The 21,208-nt window shown below is 56.3% G+C and overlaps 1 protein-coding gene across 6 annotated transcripts in view; it reads left to right on the top strand.

The window, feature by feature from the left end:
- The window catches only part of HMCN2 (hemicentin 2), a 178,851-nt gene that overhangs the window by 91,659 nt on the left and 65,984 nt on the right, over nt 1-21,208 (top strand). For all 6 annotated transcript variants that reach the window (XR_012424259.1, XR_012424260.1, XM_065529996.1 and 3 more), the window contains exons 28-45: nt 93-240; nt 642-768; nt 2,651-2,805; nt 4,206-4,484; nt 6,055-6,336; nt 7,038-7,146; nt 7,379-7,548; nt 9,372-9,526; nt 9,918-10,014; nt 10,558-10,653; nt 11,573-11,749; nt 13,115-13,272; nt 13,982-14,105; nt 15,834-16,009; nt 16,757-16,853; nt 17,002-17,121; nt 19,395-19,556; nt 20,676-20,957. Coding sequence is in view for 4 of the 6 variants with exons in the window: in XM_065529996.1 (XP_065386068.1) it covers nt 93-240; nt 642-768; nt 2,651-2,805; nt 4,206-4,484; nt 6,055-6,336; nt 7,038-7,146; nt 7,379-7,548; nt 9,372-9,526; nt 9,918-10,014; nt 10,558-10,653; nt 11,573-11,749; nt 13,115-13,272; nt 13,982-14,105; nt 15,834-16,009; nt 16,757-16,853; nt 17,002-17,121; nt 19,395-19,556; nt 20,676-20,957 (2,914 nt within the window). In the remaining 2 variants the exon portion in view is untranslated. The remainder of the gene's footprint in view (nt 1-92; nt 241-641; nt 769-2,650; nt 2,806-4,205; nt 4,485-6,054; nt 6,337-7,037; nt 7,147-7,378; nt 7,549-9,371; nt 9,527-9,917; nt 10,015-10,557; nt 10,654-11,572; nt 11,750-13,114; nt 13,273-13,981; nt 14,106-15,833; nt 16,010-16,756; nt 16,854-17,001; nt 17,122-19,394; nt 19,557-20,675; nt 20,958-21,208) is intronic.

Below are 21,208 nucleotides of genomic sequence, written 5' to 3'. Positions count from 1 at the left end.
GCCACCTCTCGGGCCTCAGTTTCCTCATTACTGATGCTGAGGGTGGTGGCTGGATCCCCGCTTACTGGCTCCCTCTGGCCTCTCCTACCCAGATCCCTAAGGTGGGTGGCCACCGCCTGGTGGATGGGGGCCAGTCCCTCCACTTCCCCAGGATCCAGGAGGGTGATTCTGGACTCTACTCCTGCCGGGCCGAGAACCAGGCTGGGACCGCCCAGAGGGACTTCCGTCTCCTTGTGCTCAGTGAGTGAGGCCTGAGCCCCGCAACTCCCAAGTGCGTCTGACCCTGTAGCCCCAACTCTTGCAGGCACACGGAGGGAGAGGGGAGACATTGCCTGCGGAGAGCAGGGGGCACAGAGGCGCCCATGACAGACCCAACCCCCATCCTCACAGAGCTGTCAGGCTCAGGGAACAGACATTAGACAGGTGATTAGCAAAGTCATTAGTCACAAGTGCTATAAAAGGGCAGCCTGGGTGCTGAGGGCTCCAGGGCAAGCCCATCTGGCCAGGGTTCTAGGGGGCTTCCCAGGAAGGTCGGGTAGGAGAGGGCCCAGACTGGGGGTCTGCACAGACAAAGGCCCCGTGGTAGGCAGGGCTTGGAGGGTTTGAACAGTTTCCCACCCATCACCCCTTCTCACCTCCAGCCCCTCCTTCCGTGCTTGGAGCCGGGGCTGCTCAGGAGGTGCTGGGATTGGCTGGTGCAGACGTGGAGCTGCAGTGTTGGACCTCAGGGGTCCCCACGCCCCAGGTGGAGTGGACCAAGGACAGGCAGTGAGTGGCTCCCACCGGAGGATGGCGTGGGGTGGTGCCTAGACTGGGCCTGCTGGATGTGGGGGTTGGGGGAGGTTGAACTCTTCTGGGGGAGCTGACAGGCATGGCATGTGCCACCCAGGGCCCAGACTGAGGGCTGTAGGGGCGCCTCCCACCCAGTGGGAGATGAGCCAGGGAGACCCCACTCTTGCCTCAGCAAGGTCTTCAGGTCTTTCATCACTTAGCCTTTCCATTTTTTTTTTTTTTTTTTTTGAGACAGGGTCTTATTCAGTTGCTCAGGTTGGAGTGCAGTGAAACGAGCTCAGCTCCCTGCAGCCTCAAACTCCTGGGCTTCTTGGGCTCAAGAGATCGTCCCACTTCAGCCCCCCAAATAGCTGGGACCGCAGATGTGCACTACCAACAACGGGCTAATTTTTTAAAAAATGTTTGTACAGATGGGGTCCTGCTTTGTTGTCCAGGCTGGTCTCGAACACCTGGCTTCAAGCAATCCTCCTGCCTTGGCCTCCCAAAGTGCCGGGATTACAGGCATGAGCCACTGTTGCCCAGCCTCTTTTTTTAAACTCACTTTTTCTCTAAGTAAAGTTTACATAACAGGCTGGGCACGGTGGCTCACGCCTGTAATCCCAGCACTTTGGGAGGCTAAGGCGGGCAAATCACCTGAGGTTGGGAGCCATCAGCCTGCCCAACATAGTGAAACCCTGTCTCTACTAAAAATACACACAAAAAAATTAGCCAGGCGTGGTGGCGGGCGCCTGTAATCCCAGCACTTTGGGAGGCCAAGGCGGGCAAATCACCTGAGGTTGGGAGCTATCAGCCTGCCCAACATAGCAAAACCGTCTCTACTAAAAATACAAAAAAAAAATTAGCCAGGCGTGGTGGCGGGCACCTGTAATCCCAGCTGCTTGGGAGGCTGAGGCAAGAGAATCACTTGAACCTAGGAGGTGGAGCTTGCAGTGAGCTGAGATCAAGCCACTGCACTCCAACCTGGGCGACAGAGCGAGAACCCGTCTCAAAAAAAAAAAAAAAAAAAAATCCACATAACATACAATTAGCCATTTTAAAGCGTACAGTGGGCCGGGCACGGTGGCTCACGCCTGTAATCTCAGCACTTTGGGAGGCCGAGGTGGGCAGCTCATGAGGTCAGGAGATCAAAACCATCTTGGCTAACACGGTGAAACCTCCTGTCTACTAAAAATAAAAAAAAAAAATTATCCGGGTGTGGTGGCGGGTGCCTATAGTCCCAGCTACTTGGGAGGCTGAGGCAGGAGAATGGCTTGAACCCAGGAGGCAGAGGGTGCAGTGAGCCGAGGTCGCACCACTGCACTCCAGCCTGGACAACAGAGCAAGACTCAGTCTCAAGAAAAAAAAAAAAGGTGTGCAGTGTAGTGGCATTTAGTACGTTTGCAGCATTGGACAACTTTCACTTCTATTTAGTTCCTGACATTCCATCACCCCAAAAGGACTCCCCGGATCCATCAGCAGCCAGTCACTGTCCCCCTCTCCCCAGCGCCTGGCAACCACAGCCTGCTTTCCTGCTCTATGGATTTGCCTGTTCAGGGCACTTCACGTCACTGGCATCATACATAGAGCGTGTGGCCTTTTGTGTCTGGCTTCTTCCACTCGGCATGTTTTCCAGGTTCATCCATATTGTGGAGAGTGTCAGAGTTGCCTTCATTTTTGTGGCTGAATAATGCTCTGTGGCATGGACGGACCACACGTTGTTGATCCGTTCCTCCCTTACTGGGCCTTTGCGTTGCTCCCACCTCTTGATGCTAATGAATGGCCCAGCCTTGATTTTCACAAGCCACACACTCCCTCTGTGCAGCCTGCCCCCATCAGCGCCTCGGCCTTACCGGCACTTTTCCCTTGCCCGTCTCTCCAGGCCTGTCCTTCCGGGAGGCCCTCACCTGCAGGTCCAGGAGGATGGCCAGGTTCTCAGGATCACCAGCAGTCACGTGGGGGATGAGGGACGATACCAGTGTGTGGCCTTCAGCCCAGCTGGTCAGCAGGCCAGGGACTTCCAGCTCCGAGTTCATGGTGAGCCCCAACGCCTTCCGGGACCCCGCCACAGGCTACATGGGAAGCTTCCTGCCCGGTTGCCTGCTGCCTTGGAGGGTGGGTAAGGGCTGAAATGGGGGACCTGGTAAGTGATCCCTGAGTCCAAGAAAGCCGGGGTCGGGGTGAGCATCAGGGTCAGGGGATAGGGTATCTGGCCTAGCATTATCCAAACCCGTGGTTTCCATCCCAGCTCTAAAAATGTACTACCTTTTTTCGTTGTTTGTTTGAGATGGATTCTCTCTCGGTTGCCCACACTGGAGTGCAGTGGCACCATCTCGGCTCACTGCAACCTCCACCTCCCAGGTTCGAGCGATTTTCCTGCCTCAGCCTCCCGAGTAGCTGGGATTACAGGCACCTGCCACCACACGCAGCTCATTTTTGTGTTTTTAGTACAGATGGGGTTTCACCATGTTGGCCAGGCTGGTCTCAAACTTCTGACCTCAAGTGATCCTCCCGCCTCAGCCTCCCAAAGTGTTGGGATTACAGGCGTGAGCCACTGTGCCTGGCCCAAATTTACTACTTCTGAACCTCTTGGAATGATGATTTCTTTTACTTTTCTTTAAATGAGTCACACTTCCTTACACTGAAACACATTTATTTAGATATCACTTACTCTTATAAAGGATATTTAATATTGAAACGGTGAGCAGAAAACCAGTGCCGCTTGGCTGAGGAAGCTGAAAAAACAAACACACCCCATAAAGCAATGTTGTAAATCCTCGAGGTGTGGACTCCACAGAGGGTACCCAGCCTGCCTCTGCACTCTCTGTGCTAAAAAGCAGAGACTAGACAGTGCTAGAAAGTTCAGGGACATGCATAGTAGCACCAAATGCAGCCTTTCCTTGCTGTAACCAGGAGAGAAGAAGATTCGGGAGGGGTGTAGCCGTTTCATTCTGAGATGCGGTTATTTCATGCTGTGCCCGTGTGCCCCGTAGAATCGTCCTGGGTAGCGTTGGTGGTGGGTGACCAGCCCCGTGCGAAGTCCTCATCTAGTCCAGCCCCTCATTTCACAGATGGGGAGACTGAGACCCAGAGAGGGGAAGTGGCTTACCCCTGGTATTCCAGTGAGTTAGAGGCAGAGCGGGGCCCGGAATCCAAGCCTGTGGCTCCGCCCCCACCTCCTGCACCTTCCACACCAGCATGTCCCCATGCTGGCCTCTGTCATCTGTCCCCAGACCCCGCCCTCCTTGTCCCCCATGCCTTCTCTGCCCCCGCAGTGGAAGCCTGTGGTGTCTCCTTGTCCCCCATGCCTTCTCTGCCCCCGCAATGGAAGCCTGCGGTGTGTCTTGTGGTCCAAAGGCATGAGTCTGCTGACCTGGAGGAGATGCCAGTGGTCTCAGGGGCTGCCTGTGACCAGCCCCTACCACTTTCCTTCTCAGCGCCCCCCACTATCTGGGGCTCCAGTGAGACAGGTGAGGTTGCTGTCATGGAGGGCCACCTGGTGCAGCTTCTGTGCGAGGCCCGAGGAGTGCCCACCCCAAACATCACCTGGTTCAAGGACGGGGCCCTGCTCCCCCCCAGCACCGAGGTGGTCTACACTAGGGGCGGTCGGCAGTTGCAGCTGGGGAGGGCCCAGAGCTCAGATGCCGGCGTCTACACCTGCAAGGCCAGCAATGCTGTGGGGGCCGCAGAGAAGGCCACCAGGCTGGACGTTTATGGTGAGCAGCCAGGGGCCACGGCAGCTGGCGTGGGCAGTGGGAGGGACTCAGTCATGGTGGCCCCTGCCTGTCTCCAAAGGAAGGTGAGGTGGCCACTTGGAGTGGTCAGAGGTGAAAGGATAATGGGACCAAATCATTATCTAGGGAGAAGGGTCCTCCCAGCTCATGCAACTTCCCTCATACACGTAAGAAAACTGAGGTCAGGAGTGGAAAGGCCCATCTGGGAGGTCATGGTGGAGCTAAGTGCAGAATCCAGGTCTCCCCTCATGGTGTGGGCCTTTTCACTGAACCATGCCCAGACCCCCGTGACCACCACAATAATTAACTGCCCTTCGTTAGTCACTTCTGTAAGCTAGACCAGAGGGGCACTTTGCAGCATCAGCTCAATTGATCAGCTGGCAAAGGGACTTGAGGTCTCGTGTCCCCAGTTACAGATGGTCACGGTGAAGCCCTGGAGCGGAGAGCTTTCTCCAGGTTCACACCACTAGGAGGTGGTGGGACTCGGTCCATATGTGGGCAGATCTGACTCCAGACCTCATGCTGGGAACCTCAGCATCAGCTCAGCCCTGAGGGGCTTGGCTCTGGGGACCTTCGAAGGAGAACTCAGAGGAAAGGGTGTCGGTGGCTCTGGATGGGTCTGAGCAGGCCCCGGTGAAGTGTGAGAGGGCAGTGTGCAAGCTGATAGGGGTCAGCCCGGCCCCCCCCGTGAGCAGTCAGTTCGGGAGCTCTGGCTTCCAAAGATGCAAAGGGCTTGGGTGTCGGAGCCTCAGGGACCCCAGAGGGCAGTTGAGCTGCATGGGCTCCATGGCAGCCTCTGAAGATGGCCCTGCTGCTAGTTCAGGGACTCTTATTTTGGGACCTGAGGTCCCCCAGGAAATGAAATAGAAAATGTGTATGTCTATGCTTTTATTACATTTTCAAAGGGTCTTACGCCCAAATAAGGTTAAGAAGCATTTCCCAGGCCACGGTTGCCCCTTGTCCCCTGGTATTGGCTTCATCAGCTCAGCAACTTTAGAGGCTCCTTGAGGGTAAGAGATAAATTTCCCCTCTGGCATGGCCACCATGGGCTCCAAGCATAGTTAACGTCTGGTCCCCTTGGCCATCGCTGGCTAAGTTAGGAGTCCCCCAAGCCAAGCTATCTGGGCTCAGGTCTGCCCCAGTCTTTTGCCTCCTGAGACCAGGGAGGGAGGGGACTTCTAGGAGCAGAGCTCTGTCCCGGCCCTGAGGGTCTCATTTGAGTCCAGCAGGTACTGGACCTGCCATGTGTAGACATTGGGCATGCAAGTAGGCCAGCCCTGGTCCCACTTCTGCTGGGCTTGCCGGGGTAGCAGCGGGGATGGAGAGGCAACAGTCCACACCCAGGAGTGGGGTGGTGCACCCAGGGGCTGAGGAGGGTGAGAACGCTGCCCCGGGGTCTGAGCAGGGGGTTTGGCCAGTGGAGGTGAGGGAAGGAAGTGTTTCACATGGAGTGGGGTCGCTGAGGGGCTTCAGCGGGCCTGTTGGGCTGAGATGAGAGCAGGCTGGTGTCCGGCTGCGGTCCCCAAGCCACCAGCCCCTGCCTCTTTTCCAGTCCCACCCACCATCGAGGGCGCCGGCGGAAGACCATACGTGGTGAAGGCTGTGGCTGGGAGGCCCGTGGCGCTGGAGTGCTTGGCCAGAGGCCACCCGCCCCCGACCCTCTCCTGGCACCACGAGGGGCTGCCCGTGGCAGAGAGCAACGAGTCTCAGCTGGAGACAGGAGGCAGCGTGCTAAGGCTGGAGAGCCCGGGGGAGGCATCCACAGGCCTGTACAGCTGTGTGGCCAGCAGCCCTGCCGGGGAAGCCGTGCTGCAGTACTCCGTGGAGGTGCAGGGTGAGCCCAGCCCACTCCACTCAGAGCTGCCTGGGCTGTGGACCTCTGCCCAGACCTGCTTCGTTCTTGTCCTGAGAGAGCTCCTGAAGTGGAGGGAGGGTGGGGAGAAGTAACCAGTGTCCCTTCATTGCATGACACAGATGAGGACACTGAGGCCTGGGCTGAGGGGCCGGCAGGGCTAGGAGTGGGCAGGGTGGAGCCCCAGGATCAAGGGTCCCTGACCGTGCCCAGGACCCTGGGCCGGGTCACCCAGGACGGAGAACCTCGTTCTGCCTTCTGCCAATGGAGGGGCCCTTCACGGAGACTTTCCTAAGGCCAGCTTGTGGGTGTGGTCCCAGCAGGGCAGGTAGGGCCTTCACCTGCTCTTCCGTCCATTGCTGAAGCATCTCAGGTACTAGTGCTGTGCTGGCCCCGTGTAGCACTGGAAATGAAGCTGGGAACAAGGCCACCCGGACTCCTGAGCCCTCAGTCTGCCGGGGAGGCAGATGTTAAATAATCAGGCCCAAGCCTTTAGGGAGCCCAGGGTGTCCCCTCACCCTCCTTGGGTGGCCCTGGAAGGCCTCCTGGGGAAGGGGCCGCTGACAGGGAGACCTGAGGGTGAGGTGAGGCTGGGCCTCGCTCCGAAGGCACTGGCGACTTGGGAGGGTTTGCGGCCAGTGGCTGCTCAGCTACAAACACCCAGGAATGTGTTCTGCCTGCAGTGCCCCCACAGCTCCTGGTGGCTGAAGGCTTGGGACAGGTGACCACCATCGTGGGACAGCCCCTGGAACTTCCCTGCCAGGCCTCAGGCTCCCCGGTACCCACTATCCAGTGAGTCTGGGGTGGTGGAGGCCAGGGCTGGGGGTGGACAGAGAGCGTGTGCTTTGCAGGTTGTGGGGGAAGTGGACAGGAGAGAGGCTCCCTGTTCCCAGGACTGGGAAAGAGGCCTGGAGCTGCAGCTGGTGAGAGCAGGTGGGAGGAGCTTCTGGGCTTCCCACTTGTCCTGCCTGGCCTGGCCTTCCCTGGCCTCAGGTTGACCCGCCCTCCTCCCTACTCACCTTAGGTGGCTGCAGAATGGTCGCCCAGCTGAGGAGCTGGCCGGGGTGCAGGTGGCCTCACAGGGGACCACACTGCACATTGACCATGTGGAGCTGGACCACTCAGGCCTCTTCGCCTGCCAGGCCACCAATGAGGCGGGCACTGCCGGGGCCGAGGTGGAGGTGTCTGTGCATGGTGAGTGGGCACCTGGGGTTCTGGGACTCTGGGCAGCCTGAGATGTCAGAGGTGGGTGGAGCCAGAGGACTGTAACAGGCCTGGAAGGACATGGGGCTGGTCTTCTCTGGATGACATTTCTGGGCTGGACTTTCCAGTTGCCCACAGAGACGCAAGTGTGAGAGGCTGGCTGGGCCACTTACCACACTTATCCTCTGTTCTGTCCAGCCCCTAGGCCTCACTTCTCTCCCCAGCTTCCTCTTTCTCCATCCGCTCTCTTCATGCTAACCACGCTGAACTTCACTTAGTTCTTTTAATACATCAACCCTCTTTCTCTCACCTTCAAGTCTACGTATGCTGTTCCTTCTGCCTGGAACATTCTCCCTCCTCTTTGCTTGCCTAGCTCCTTATCTTTCAGGCATATCCTGAAATACTCTTCCTCCAGGAAGACTTCCTTGATTCTACCATGTTTCTCATCTGCACTACCCAACCTCTCAATGCCTTAGCCCTCCACCCACTACATTGGGATTGCTTATTTGGTTGTCCATCTCCACTGTCCACCTCTGTGAGCTTTGAGAGGGCAGCATGGTAGCTGCCTTTCCCTGCTGTGTCCAGGGGCCAAGTATAGTTCTGGCCACAGAGTAGATGCTCAGCACACATAAGGATGCATGGATAGATCAGTGGGTGGCTGGGTGGGTGGGTGGCTGGGTGGGTGGATGAATGGGTGGACAGATAGAAGGATGGATGGATGGATGGATGGATGGATGGATGGATGGATGGATGGATGGATGGAAAGGTGGATGGATGGGTAGATAGATGGAAGCAGGGGTGGATAGAAGGGTGGATGGATGGGTAAATGGATGGATGGATGGATGGAAGGGTGGGTAGATGGATGAATGGGAGGGTAGATGGATGGATGGGTGGGTGGGTGGATGGATGAGTGGATAGGTGAGTGGGTGGATGGAAGAGTGAGTAGATGGATGAATGGGTGGGTAGATGGATGGATGGGTGGGTGGATGAATGGGTGGACAGATAGAAGGATGGATGGATGGATGGATGGATGGATGGATGGATGGATGGATGGATGGACGGATGGATGGATGGAAAGGTGGATGGATGGGTAGATAGATGGAAGCATGGGTGGATAGAAGGGTGGATGGATGGGTAAATGGATGGATGGATGGGTAAATGGATGGATGGATGGGTAAATGGATGGATGGATGGATGGATGGATGGATGGATGGATGGATGGATGGGTGGGTGGGTGGATGGAAGGGTGGGTGGATGGATGGAAGGGTGGGTAGATAGATGGATGAGTGGGTGGCTGGATGGATGAGTGGATAGGGGGGTGGGTGGATGGAAGAGTGGGTAGATGGATGAATGGGTGGGTGGATAGATGGATGACTGGATGGGTGGATGGGTGGAGGGATGGATGGAAGGGTGAGTGGATGAATGAGTGGATTGATGGATGGGTGGGTGGATGGATGGAAGGGTGAGTGGGTGGATGGATGGCTGGATGGATTGGTAGATGATGGATGGGTAGGTGGATGGATGGATGGATGGACAGATAGATAGGTAGATGGATAAATGCATGAATAGCTGCATGGGTGCATAGATGGATGGGAGGATTTTTAAAGGGAATAACTATTCTGCTGGCTCCCAGTCTAGAACTCTTTCCCCTAAGCCATGTGTCTGGGGGATATGGTGGGCAGAAGCTAGATGCCAGCCTTTGGCCAGCCCTTCAAGGCCACCTTCTCACCCCCAGCCATTGAGGGGGTTGCTGGGTGCCCTCTGTACCCTTCCTGATTCTGACCCAGGCTCTTCCTGATTCTTTCCCTTACCAGAGTTCCCATCTGTCAGTATCATTGGGGGTGAGAACATCACAGCTCCTTTCCTGCAGCCTGTGACCCTCCAATGCGTAGGGGATGGGGTGCCTACCCCAAGCCTCCGTTGGTGGAAGGATGGTGTAGCCCTGGCAGCCTTTGGGGGGAACCTACAGGTACGTGCAGGGGTCCCAGGGCTGGCGAGCCAGCTGGGCACAGGTGGAGGGGCTGCTCTTGGGGCTTCCTGGAGACTCTGAGGAAAGCCCAGCAACCTGGGGATAGGAAGGGCCCAGGGCCCTCTCTGTCTGAAAGGGTGAGCCTCAGCCTCTTCCCGGTCCTAGGAGCTTCAGTTGTCAGAGGGAGAAAATGTCGGCTGGGGGGACAGGGAACGGTATGCCTGGAGATCGGACGAATCCCTGGAATCTGAGTGCTTGGCTCAAAACCCGACCCCCAGAGCCAAAAGTGTCCCCATGCCTCACTGCTCCTGACCCTGGGCTCGGCAGCAGCCTGGCCACTCGCCATGTCCCCGTCATCCTGTGGCACACTCTCTGTCCCCTTCCCCTCCAGATTGAGAAGGTGGACCTGAGGGACGAGGGCATCTACACTTGTGCCGCTACCAACCTGGCTGGGGAGAGCAAGAGGGAAGTGGCCCTGAAGGTTTTGGGTGAGGATGTGGGTGGCCAGCAGGGCCCAGGCCAAGGATGTTGGGTGATCCCTTGGGGACCCTTGGGGCTGGGATGTGTGGCTAGAGACGGGGAGGAGGTTTTCCCGTCATAGTTGTGCACTTAACTTCAGAGGAAGTAGAAAGCCCTGAAATGAAAGCATTAGCAATAGCTCTATAGTGCCTTTTGGCTGCTTTTGGTGGGATTTTTAGTAGCAGACCTTGCCCACATTCATATTTACCTTTGCTTATTTTGGGAGTTTCTTTGCAGGGAAATCCCTGTCCTTGTCCCTTTCCCTGGCTGTGCTGTCCTGGGGTGGGGGCTGGGTGCTGTATGATTGCTGTAAGGATGGCAGCCTGTTGCTCTTTGGTCTTGGGCTTGGTTCCAGGAGTGGGGTTGCTTAGTCTGAGGACGTGAGTTGTTTTAGAGCCCTGTTGTCTAGGATTTTCTATGGGGAGCAGGGAGCAGCACTGCTGGGATGGCTGGGATGAGAGCTGCCCAGAGCTTACACCTACCAAGCTGGGTCTCTCCTTGTCTGCTCCTAGTGCCCCCCAACATCGAGCCAGGCCCAGTCAACAAGGCAGTGCTGGAAAATGCCTCAGTGACCTTGGAGTGTCTGGCTTCGGGTGTGCCCCCTCCTGGTAAGACCCCTCCTCTTGGCTGAAAGCTACTTCCAGGCCAATTCACTGTCTAATGAGGCTGGCGAGTGACCCAGGGACCCTCTGACTGGACGTAATGGGAAGAAATCAGCAGGTCTTTCCCCCCATTTCTCTCATTTTCCTCTCTTCCTCTTCAACAATGTCCTTCGGGCCAAGGCACTGCTGAGGTCCAGAGCCCGGGATCTGAAACAGGCCTGCAGGGCATCTACTCACAGTCAACTTCACAGGGCTGTCCGGGGCTGGGGCAAGGATCAGGACCTCAGAGTCATCATCCGGTCTGTAGGGTCCTCCCCTGTAGACCAGCAGTTGAGGAAAGGGCCGGTGCTGGGGTCTGGGTGTGAGTGTTTGCACGGGGGACTGGGTGAGGCTTACAGTGACCCAGGAGGAGGGCCCTTCTCCGGTTCCCATCAGAACTAGGCCCACCCTGCTTTACTTGTGGCCTATGAGCCCTGGGGATATTTGCCCCCTCTCGTGGGGACGCCTGCTGAGTTCCAGGGGGTGCGGCCTGACAGAATGAAGGCAAGCTGCAGATACACGTGTTCCAGCCTGGCTTTGAGGCTGCTGCTTTGGGCTGGTCCACGTTCTCTAATGCTCCCTAGGCGAGGGGGTCTCCTGGTAGGGGAAGGGCAGGGCTGAGTTTTACTGTCTCTGCTCCTGGCTGCCTCAGCCTCTGCCCACGGGGCTTCTTCTTCACCCTTGGTCCTGTCTTGGGCAACATTGCCCGGTTCCACCCTGACTCCCTTTTGTGAATGAAGAACTCTGACCTCCAATGCCTGAACAAACAGTGTGGCCGCCCTGGAAGGTTCTCTTGGATGCCCACCACACCAGCAGAGTCTGACGGGCTGGCAGAACCCTTGCACTTCTCTTCCATTCCCCCTTGCATCTCTCTTCCTTTCCCCAGATGTCTCCTGGTTCAAGGGCCACCAACCTGTCTCTTCTTGGATGGGAGTGACAGTATCAGCAGATGGGAGAGTTCTCCGCATTGAGCAAGCCCAGCTTTCTGATGCTGGGAGCTACCGCTGTGTGGCATCCAATGTGGCAGGTAGCACAGAGCTGCAGTTTGGCCTACGGGTCAATGGTGAGCATCCCTGGGCCTCTAAGGGCCCTTGTCCAAAAAGTTGGCTTTTCATCCATTTGTCTGTTAGTCTGTCCATCCACCTGTCCACTCATCCATCCATCTACCACCCCATCCATCCATTACCCCATCCATCCATCATCCATCCATCCATCATCCATCCATCATCCATCCATCCACCCATCCACTCATCCACCTATCCACCCACCCATCCATCAATTCATCCATCCATCCATCCATCCATCCATCCATCCATCCATCCATCCATCCACCTATCCATCCATCCATCCATCCATCCATCCATCCATCCACCCACCCAACCATCCTTTCATTCATTTATCTAGCCACCTGTCTGCTCACCCATCCACCTGTCCATTTGTCTACCTGTCCACCCACCCATCCATCAACTCATCTATCCATCCATCCATCTACCTACCTGTCCACCCATTCACCATCCATTCACCCATTCAACTACCCATTCTTTCACTGATCCATTTTCTATCCAACCACATTTATTGAGTCCATGCTCTGGGACAGACACTGGACCTACAGCCCTAAATAAGACAGACCTCAGAGCTTTCAGTCAGTGGAGGACACAGCAATTAGTCATTCCCCAGAGTACTACTTGATGTCAATTGTGATAACAGCTGGTAAACATGAGGTGCTACTGAGCACCTATAACAGGGCACAACCTGGCCTGTGGAGTCCAGGAGGCAACTTTGACACTTGGATACCTACACTGAGGTCTCTGCCAAGGCCTGAGGTTGCAAAGACCTGGGGAATTTGAGAAACTGAAAGGAGGCCACGGGGCCAGGATGGTGCTGGTGGCCATATGGACCTCTTGGGCCTCATGGGCCATGGGAGAGGTTGGGTCTAAGAACAGTGGGTAGCTGGGCAGGGGCCTGGGACCCTGGGCATCATGGCTGGTGCCTCCCAGATACAATGGAATCTTCTGGCTATTTTCCGCCGAAAGGGGACTGCCTGTAATACGGTATTTAATCTCACACCCCTGAGTTAGGAAGTAGCACCGTCCAGGGATCCTTGGTCCGCTCCCTGTCCCCATAATAAATGACCTTCTGCTGACCAGAGGCCTGCATGCGAGTGCTGCTTCCTGGCTGGTCAGCCTTGGGGCAGGTGACTTCCTCTCTGTGAGCCTCAGTTTCCCATTTGTAGAAGCCTCGTGGTGGTGTTAAAAGGATGGAATGAGTAGCTTCAGGGGCAGTGGAGTGGCTCAGAGCCTGTGTCTGGATGGCTGTCCTTGTGCTTTTGCTGTGACTGTGTGCTCCTGCAGGGGTGCCCAGCCAGGGGCCCTGCCTGCTTTGCCCCAGTGGGGCTCAGCCTGTGCCCCCTGTCACCCCTGCCCTGCAGTGCCCCCTCGAATCACACTGCCACCCAGCCTGCCAGGCCCTGTGTTGGTCAACACCCCTGTCCGGCTGACCTGCAATGCCACCGGTGCCCCCGGCCCCATACTGATGTGGCTGAAGGATGGAAACCCTGTGTCCCCTGCAGGAACCCCTGGCTTGCAGGTCAGTAGGGCTGGGTGACCCCGGCTCACCTCCCTGCACCTCCCATGGATGCTGGGAACGGTGTGAAGTAGCCCTGGGAGCTTAGGGTGAGGGAGAAGCAGCGATAGCCCAGGGCCGAGGGCTGGAGGGAGGTGAGGCTGAACAGAGAGGCTGGAGCCACAGTGCCCAATGGTAATGATGCATTCCATGAACATGAACCATCTATGTCATTGTAAATGTTCTTGTAGCCACAGTAAACTGAGTAAAAAGAAACAGGTGAGATCAATGTTAATAATACACGTTAGCTAATCCACTATATCCAAAATAGCTTCATTTCATCATGAGATCAACAAAAAATAGTTATTGAGATATTTTATATTCTTCTTTTCATATTAACTCTTTGTCGTCTGTGGCGTATTTTGTACCTGGGGCCCATCTCAATTTGGCCTGGCCACATTTCAAGGGCTCATTGGCCATGTGTGACGAGTGGACAGAGGGGCTCTAGAGGACTCTTCCTGAGGTCCAATGTCATTGCCTGCCAGCTGGCAGAGGTCCAGAGGCCCAGATGCAACCCTCAGTTTCCCTGCATCATGAGGGGCTCTGAGGGTCTGGGGCAGGCTGTCCAGGCGTGCCCGGCAGCAGGGCCAGCTTGGGCAGGTGAGGTTCTGCCCCTTGGGGTGTGCAACAGCAGGACAATTGCCTAATTTGGGCTTTCCCCCTGGGGTCACAGGTCTTCCCTGGGGGCCGGGTCCTCACCTTGACCAGCGCCCGGGCCTCCGACTCTGGGAGGTACTCCTGCGTGGCTGTGAGCGCGGTGGGCGAGGACCGCCGGGATGTCGTCCTGCAAGTCCACAGTGAGTCTCAGACTGGGAAAGGCACGTGGTTCAGAGCAGCAACTCCAAGGAGATGGGGTGGGGGGCATTCCCGGTCACTTCCAAAGGGAGAGGGGCTGGGTGGATGGAGGAGTGCCCACCTGAGAACAGCTGCCTTCCAGTACGGATCAGTGAGCTCCAGACCCGCCCTGGAGTGTGAGCTCCCGCAACGGGTGGGAGGGTGGGCAGGTGGCCCCGCATAGCCAGGAGTTCTGCCCTATGTTCAGGGAGAGGCGGAAGCGGTGTGAAGTAGCAGGAGCAGCGTGGAGTGATGGTTAGGAAATCTGGCTCTTGAGTGTCACCGACCTGGGGTTCAAACCCTGCCTCTGTGACTTTGAGCTGGTCACTTTGCTTCTCTGAGCCACCATTTCTTCATCTGCAAAATGGGAAGAATAGCATTCACCTCAAAGGTCACCATGGGGACTCACTAAGCCCCTGAGCTCACGAAGCTGCTGCAACCACAGGAGCTTATTTTTAAATGTCCTCCTCTGGGTTTTTCTGGGGCTCTGTGGGGGTATAAGAAGGAATGCTGGGAGCTGGGTGCGGTGGCTCATGCCTGTAATCCCAGCACTTTGGGAAGTTGAGGTGGGTGGATCACTTGAGGTCAGGAGTTCGAGACCAGCTTGGCCAACATGATGAAACCCCATCTCTACTAAAAATACAAAAAAAAAAAAAATAGCTGGGTGTGGTGGTGTGCACCTGTAGTCCCAACTACTTGAAAGGCTGAAGCAGGAGCATCACTTGAACCTGGGATGTGGAGGTTGCAGTGAGCTGAGATCATGTCACTGCACTCCAGCCTGGGCAATAGAGCCAGACTCTGTCAAAAAAAAAAAAGAAAGGAAGAAAGAAAGAAAGAGAGAAAAAGAGAGAGAAGGAAGGAAGGAAGGCAGGAAGGAAGGAAGGCAGGCAGGCAGGCAGGCAGGAAGGAAGGAAGGAAGGAAGGAAGGAAGGAAGGAAGGAAGGAAGGAAGGAAGGAAAGAGGGAAGGATGGAAGGAAGGAAGAAAAGGAAAGAAGGAAAGAGAAAGCGAATGAACTTAGTCTTAGGTGGGAGGTGGTACGAAGGATTTGATTCTAGCTCTTTCCCTTTGCTGGAGTGAAGATGGTTAACACATATCGTATGCCCAAGAACCCCACCTGTGCCATTGGATTTAACTTCATGGCGGCCCCACCAGGTGGAGATTTTCATTATCCCCACTTTACAGATGAGGAGACTGAGGCCCAGGAGTGTAAGTAGCATCCCAAGGGCCTCGCATGGTGAGCGAGTGGTGGAAGGCAGGATTCCACCCCAGGAGTTCTCCCCCTGGACCCTGCGTTCCTTCCTGCAAAGCCGCGCTGGTTATTTTTGTTTCAGGGGCAAAAGGTGGTTCTGAGACCTGCTTTAAAAAAATTTTTTAACAAAAATTTTAAATTTTAGAAAGTTTTGAGATAACTGTGGATAATTGTAGATTCACAGACGTATGTAAGGAATAACAGGGAGACCCTGAGTTTCCTTCCCCAGTTTCCCTCTGTGGAAATGTGCTGCAAAAATCTGGGATGTAGATATCGCGACAATCTTACTCAGACTGGCTCCTCTGAAGCAGGACTGAAGGCAGAGGAAGGGTGGGCACTCCAGGCTGCCACGAGTAGCTAGGCCTGACCCAGGGTGTGGCCCCTCCTTGCCAGCCCCCCCCATGTGCCTGAGGGAGCCCCTCTCCTGCCCCCTCCCACAGTGCCCCCGAGTATCCTCGGAGAAGAGCTGAATGTGTCCGTCGTGGCCAATGAGTCAGTGGCCCTGGAGTGCCAGAGCCACGCCATGCCCCCTCCTGTGCTGAGCTGGTGGAAGGACGGGCGGCCCCTGGAACCACGGCCTGGAGTCTACCTCTCCGCAGACAAAGCATTGCTGCAGGTGTGCAGGTCCCCAGTCAGCCAAGCAGGCCTCCACCTCGGGCCACAGGCAGGATGGGGCCTGCAGGTGCCCCAGCTCAGTGACCTACAAGCCCTCTTCCTCCCAGGGGATGGGGGACAAAACCCCAGGACTGGGTCCTCAGGGCCTCCCTCAGGGCCCCTGAATCAGCTGAGTGGTGCCAGCTGTTGGGTTAGAACCTACCTCACCTGCCTGCTCCTCCTCCCACCCTTCTACACCTTGTGATATGATCATTCCCAACTCAGAGCACTGTCATTTGGCTTCCCCTCCTTCCGTTCATTCTTCAAAGCCACAGCCTAGCCCCAGCACCCCCAGGTCAGGATCTGACCCCTGAGTACAGGTCCCCTGCACCCCACCAACCTTCTTCCTCCACCTTCTCTTCGGGTCTGTTTTCTTGGGCTTTCCAAAGAGGCTGGGAGCAGATGAAAGGCAGGAGCAGGTCTGATCCAGTCACATGCCTTCCCCTTAGCAGATCTGGGCCGTGGATGTGAAGGTGGGGAGGCTGGCAGGGCTGCCATCCGGGGGGCCCTTCTCAGGCCCACCACAGGCACCGGCTTCTGGAAACTTCCTGGTGCAGCTGGTGGGGAGATGCTGTCCCTGCCCTGTGCTCCAGGTGGGGAACCTGGGGCTCAGCGATGTCACGTGACGTGCCTGCAGTCACACAGTCTGTCCAGGGCTCACCCATCTCTGTGCTGTCCCCACCTATGGGGTGTCTCTGCTCTCGGCCAGGTGGACAGAGCCAACGTGTGGGATGCGGGCCGCTACACCTGTGAGGCACTGAATCAGGCTGGCCGCTCAGAGAAACACTACAATCTCAACGTCTGGGGTGAGGGTCTCCCGGGCCGGGCACGGGGAGGGGGCTGTTACCTTGATTGGGTCCCAGGACACAGCCCTCCTCCAGCCTGCCCTCGCCTTGCTCATCCCCTCCCCATCCCAGTCCCACCCCCACTAACCCTCTCTCTGCTCTGACTCAGTCGCTCCAGTGTTCCCTTCGAGGGAATCCCACACCCTGACCGTGAGCGAGGGACATCCTGCCAGGCTGTCCTGCGAATGCCGGGGCGTCCCCTTCCCCAAGATCTCCTGGAGGAAGGACGGTAGGATTGCTGCCCTTGCCCAGCCCCACCTCATTGCCAGGCACAAGGAGGCTATGCCCAGCCCCCACTGGTTACCCCCACCCCAGAGCCTAGCTGAGATGGCGAGACTTATGGCTCGAGGGGGCGGGGATGCTGGTTACAGAAGTGACACTTCGCCCAGCCCCTCTCTCCTCAGTCCCTGAGCCTGCAGGAGCCCCTGGTCCTGCTCTGCCAGTAAGAGCTGGATTGATCTTCAGGCCTCACTTCAGACGTCCCTTCTTCCAGGAAGCCCTCCTTGACTGCCAGGCTGGGACAGAGCCTCCCTGATGCAGTCCCTGTCACTTGTCATGTCACCCACATTAGTCCTGTGTGTGTTCCTCCATTAGTCTGTGACCCCTGTGAGGCACCACCTTGACCACTGCTGAATTCCAAGTTCAGTGTATGTACAAAAAAGGTGCTCAAAAAACATTTGGAATTCGCTTCACCAATTTTTTTTTCTTTTTTGAGACAGCATCTTGCTCTATTGCCCAGGCTGGCGTGCAGTGGTGCGATCTCAGATCATTGCAACCTCCGCCTCCTGGGTTGGAGTGATTCTCCTGCTTCAGCCTCCCGAGTAGCTGGGATTACAGGCAGGTGCCACCATGCCCGGCTAATTTATATATTTTTAGTAGAGACAGGGTTTCACCATGTTGGGCGGGCTGGTCTCGAACTCCTGACCTCAGGTGATCTGCCCACCTCGGTCTCCCAAAGTGCTGGGATTACAGGCATGAGCCACTGCACCCAGCCCATTTAACCAATATTTATTGAGCGACTGTGCCAGGCCCTGTTCTAGGCACTGGAAATACAGCAGATGATAAAACAGATTCCTACCCTCACAGTGGGGGCAGTCAGATAATAAACACACAGTTAGTACATGACTCGGTACCCTAAGTGATAAATGCTATGGAGAAAAATAAAGCTAGGAAGCCGGGGAAGATATCCTGGGGGGTTGTAGGATTTGCGGTTTTAAGTTGGGTGGCCAGGAAGGCTTGACCAAGCAGACTTGAAAAGGTCAGGGCTGAACATGAGAATATCACAGGGAAACGCATCCCAGGCGGAGGTAAGGGTAAGTGCAAGGGTCCTGGGGCAGGAATGCTGCTTGGATGGAGGAATGAGAGGAGGTGGGGAATCAGGGATGATGGAAGAGAATGGAGCTGCCATTACCAGGATGGGAGATCCCAGGGGCAGGTATGGTAGAAAGACCTAGCATTTGGGGTGAATTAATCTTGAGCCATCTGCTAAACGCCTAGTGAGGTGTCCAGTGGATGGTGAGAGACAGGTGTCTGGAGCTCAGAGGAGAGATCTGGGCTAGGAAGCAGCCTGGGAGTAGCAAGACAAGCTGAGGTCACCAGGACAGAGAGGGAGGAAGCAATGCCATGTGGCCACTGGGTCTGCTTCCGTGCTGGGACATGCATATTGAGTCATGACCCAGTCCAGAGGTCTCCTCCTCTAGAAACAGAGGTGGGAAGGGTTTAATCCAATAGGTCAAGGTTGACAAATCCTCCTCCTCCTACAAGAGGTCGTCTTGATGCCAGGTCTACCAGTTGCCTGGTCGTCCTCCTCAGGCCACTATAGCTAAATGGATGGTCATTCCGTCAGTAGCCTTTATTGAGCCCTGCTGTGTGCCAGGCCCTGGGGAGCCACTAAGGATCCCAGGGGGAGGCTGGTCGCGGTGGCTCACGCCTGTAATCCCAGCACTTTGGGAGGTTGAAGCAGTGGATCACCTGAGGTCAGGAGTTCAAGACCAGCCTAACTAACATGGTGAAACCCCGTTAAAAATTAGCCGGGTGTGTTGGTGTGCACCTGTGATCCCAGCTACTCGGGATGCTGAGGCATGAGAATCACCTGAACCCAGGAGGCAGAGGTTGTAGTGAGCCGAGATCGTGGCACTGAACTCCAGCCTGGGCAACACAGCGAGACTCTGTCTCAAAAAAAAAAAAAAATGATCCCAGAAGGAAATTGAGGCAGGGTCTGCCATTCTGGAGGGCCCAGGCCAGAGTAAGATTCAGATGGGGCACCTGTAGGCAGATCTGTGATGGGGAGAAGCCTAGGGGGATAGGGAGGAGCTCAGAAGAGGCACCAGGACCAGATATGGCACTCACGTAAGGCTTCCTGGAAGAGGTAGTGTCTACATGGACACCTGAAGGATGAGCAGGAGTTGGCAAGAATGGGTGGGAGGACGCACTTTCCCGGTGGGAAGACATCATGTCCTTGCAAATACCCTGGACCAGGAGTTTCTTTTTCCCTGCACCCAGGTCAACCCCTCCCCGGGGAGGGGGCTGGTCTCCAGCAGGTGTCGGCTGTGGGGAGGCTGCTGTACCTGGGACAGGCCCAGCTGGCTCAGGAAGGAACATACACCTGTGAGTGCAGCAACGTGGCGGGGAACAGCAGCCAGGACCTGCAGCTGGAGGTGCACGGTGGGTGAGCCGGGCGGGCGCTGGGAGGGTCTGGGATCATGGGCTGACTGGGCAGGTACTGCCCTCAAATAGGAGCAAATACAGGGAAGTGATGGTGTGTGGTGCAGGCTTTCTCCTCCCTCAGATTCCTGGTGTGTGAGTCCATTCTCACACTGCTCTAAAGATACTACTTATAAACAAGAGGCTTAATCGACTCACGGTTCCACATGGCTGGGGAGGCCTCAGGAAACTTACAATCATGGCAGAAGGTGAAGGGGAGGGAAGGCACACCTTCCATTTCGGCAGGAGAGAGAGCGCGAAGGGGGGAAGCACCAGACACTTATCAAACAAGCAGATGTCATGAGAACTGACTGACTCACTCACTACCACAAGAACAGCATAGAGGAAACCGCCCCCATGATCCAGTCACCTCCCACCAGGCCCCTACCTCCACACGTGGGATTACAGTTCGAGATGAGATTTGGGTGGGGACACAGCCAAAACGTATCACGTGGCATTTTGACTGCCCCTCCCACACAGCTTCTCACTAACCTAAGCATGGCAGGCAGGGGGGCTGTAGCACAATCCCTAAGGGTCCCCCAGTGGTCCGGAGGAGAAAAGCCACAGCTGAAACAGCTGGAAACCCAGAGGAAGTGTGAGCGTTATGTGAAGCTCCTCTATGTGATGGAAACCTAAACCGTATCACCTGGTCCTGCAGTGAAGCAATGAAATCCCCCAGCCTTGTAAAAATTCTGCTGGAAAATAAAATCAGGAAAAGTGCTGTTCAACATCCTGAGGAGAATCCCACCCACAGAATAATTTTCCACCCCCAACCAGTCCCAACAACTGTTGAAGCTCCAGGAAATCTCTGGTTTTTGAGGAAGAAAACCCGTCACACAGCCCAAAAGGGTGGTTCCCCACATAGCAGGCCTGCCTGTGACTCCCAGGCTCTAGCAGTAGGTTGCTGTTATGACCCCATTGTTGGGAAGGAAAATGGAGGCCAGGAGAGGTGAGGTCATGAGGTGACACAGCTGGCGATGGCAAGGGGAGAGGGTGTGTCCCTACGGGGTCCGGGGCAAGTGTGTGGTGCCTGGTGGCCTCAGCAGCTTTCTCTGATGGGCTTTCTCCCCATCCCTACAGTTCCCCCTCAGATTGCCGGTCCCTGGGAGCTTCCCACACAGGTCTCCGTGGTCCAGGATGGAGTGACCACTCTGGAGTGCAACGCCACAGGGAAACCCCCTCCGACAGTGACATGGGAGCAGGATGGCCAGCCCGTGGGGGGCGAGCTGGGCCTGCAGCTGCAGAACCAGGGTCAGAGCCTGCGTGTAGAGCGGGCCCGGGCTGCCCACGCCGGACGCTACAGCTGTGTGGCCGAGAACCTGGCTGGGAGGGCAGAGAGGAGGTTTGAGCTCTCTGTGCTGGGTGAGGACCGGCAGCTGCTGGAGGAGGGTGGGTTGAGGCAGATGAGAGCGGGCAAGGCCGGTTCAATCTCCAGGTGCAGCCCTCAGGCTGTGATCCTTGGGTCACACCTGTTCTTTCTGGAGTCAGGGCTCTAATGAGAGCTGCTGCTGGGGGAAGCCACCAGCACTGTTCTCACAATCAGGACTGGTCACAAATGGCCCCAATTTCCCCCAATTCACCTCTCCTCCCTCCCTCTCTCTCTCCTGGGTTCA

This window comes from Macaca fascicularis, chromosome 15, assembly GCF_037993035.2.
Source record: "Macaca fascicularis isolate 582-1 chromosome 15, T2T-MFA8v1.1".
In the NCBI taxonomy this organism is placed as follows: domain Eukaryota; kingdom Metazoa; phylum Chordata; class Mammalia; order Primates; family Cercopithecidae; genus Macaca; species Macaca fascicularis.
Note: the sequence above shows the minus strand (reverse complement) of the source record. Positions and strands in the feature narration are given on the sequence as shown.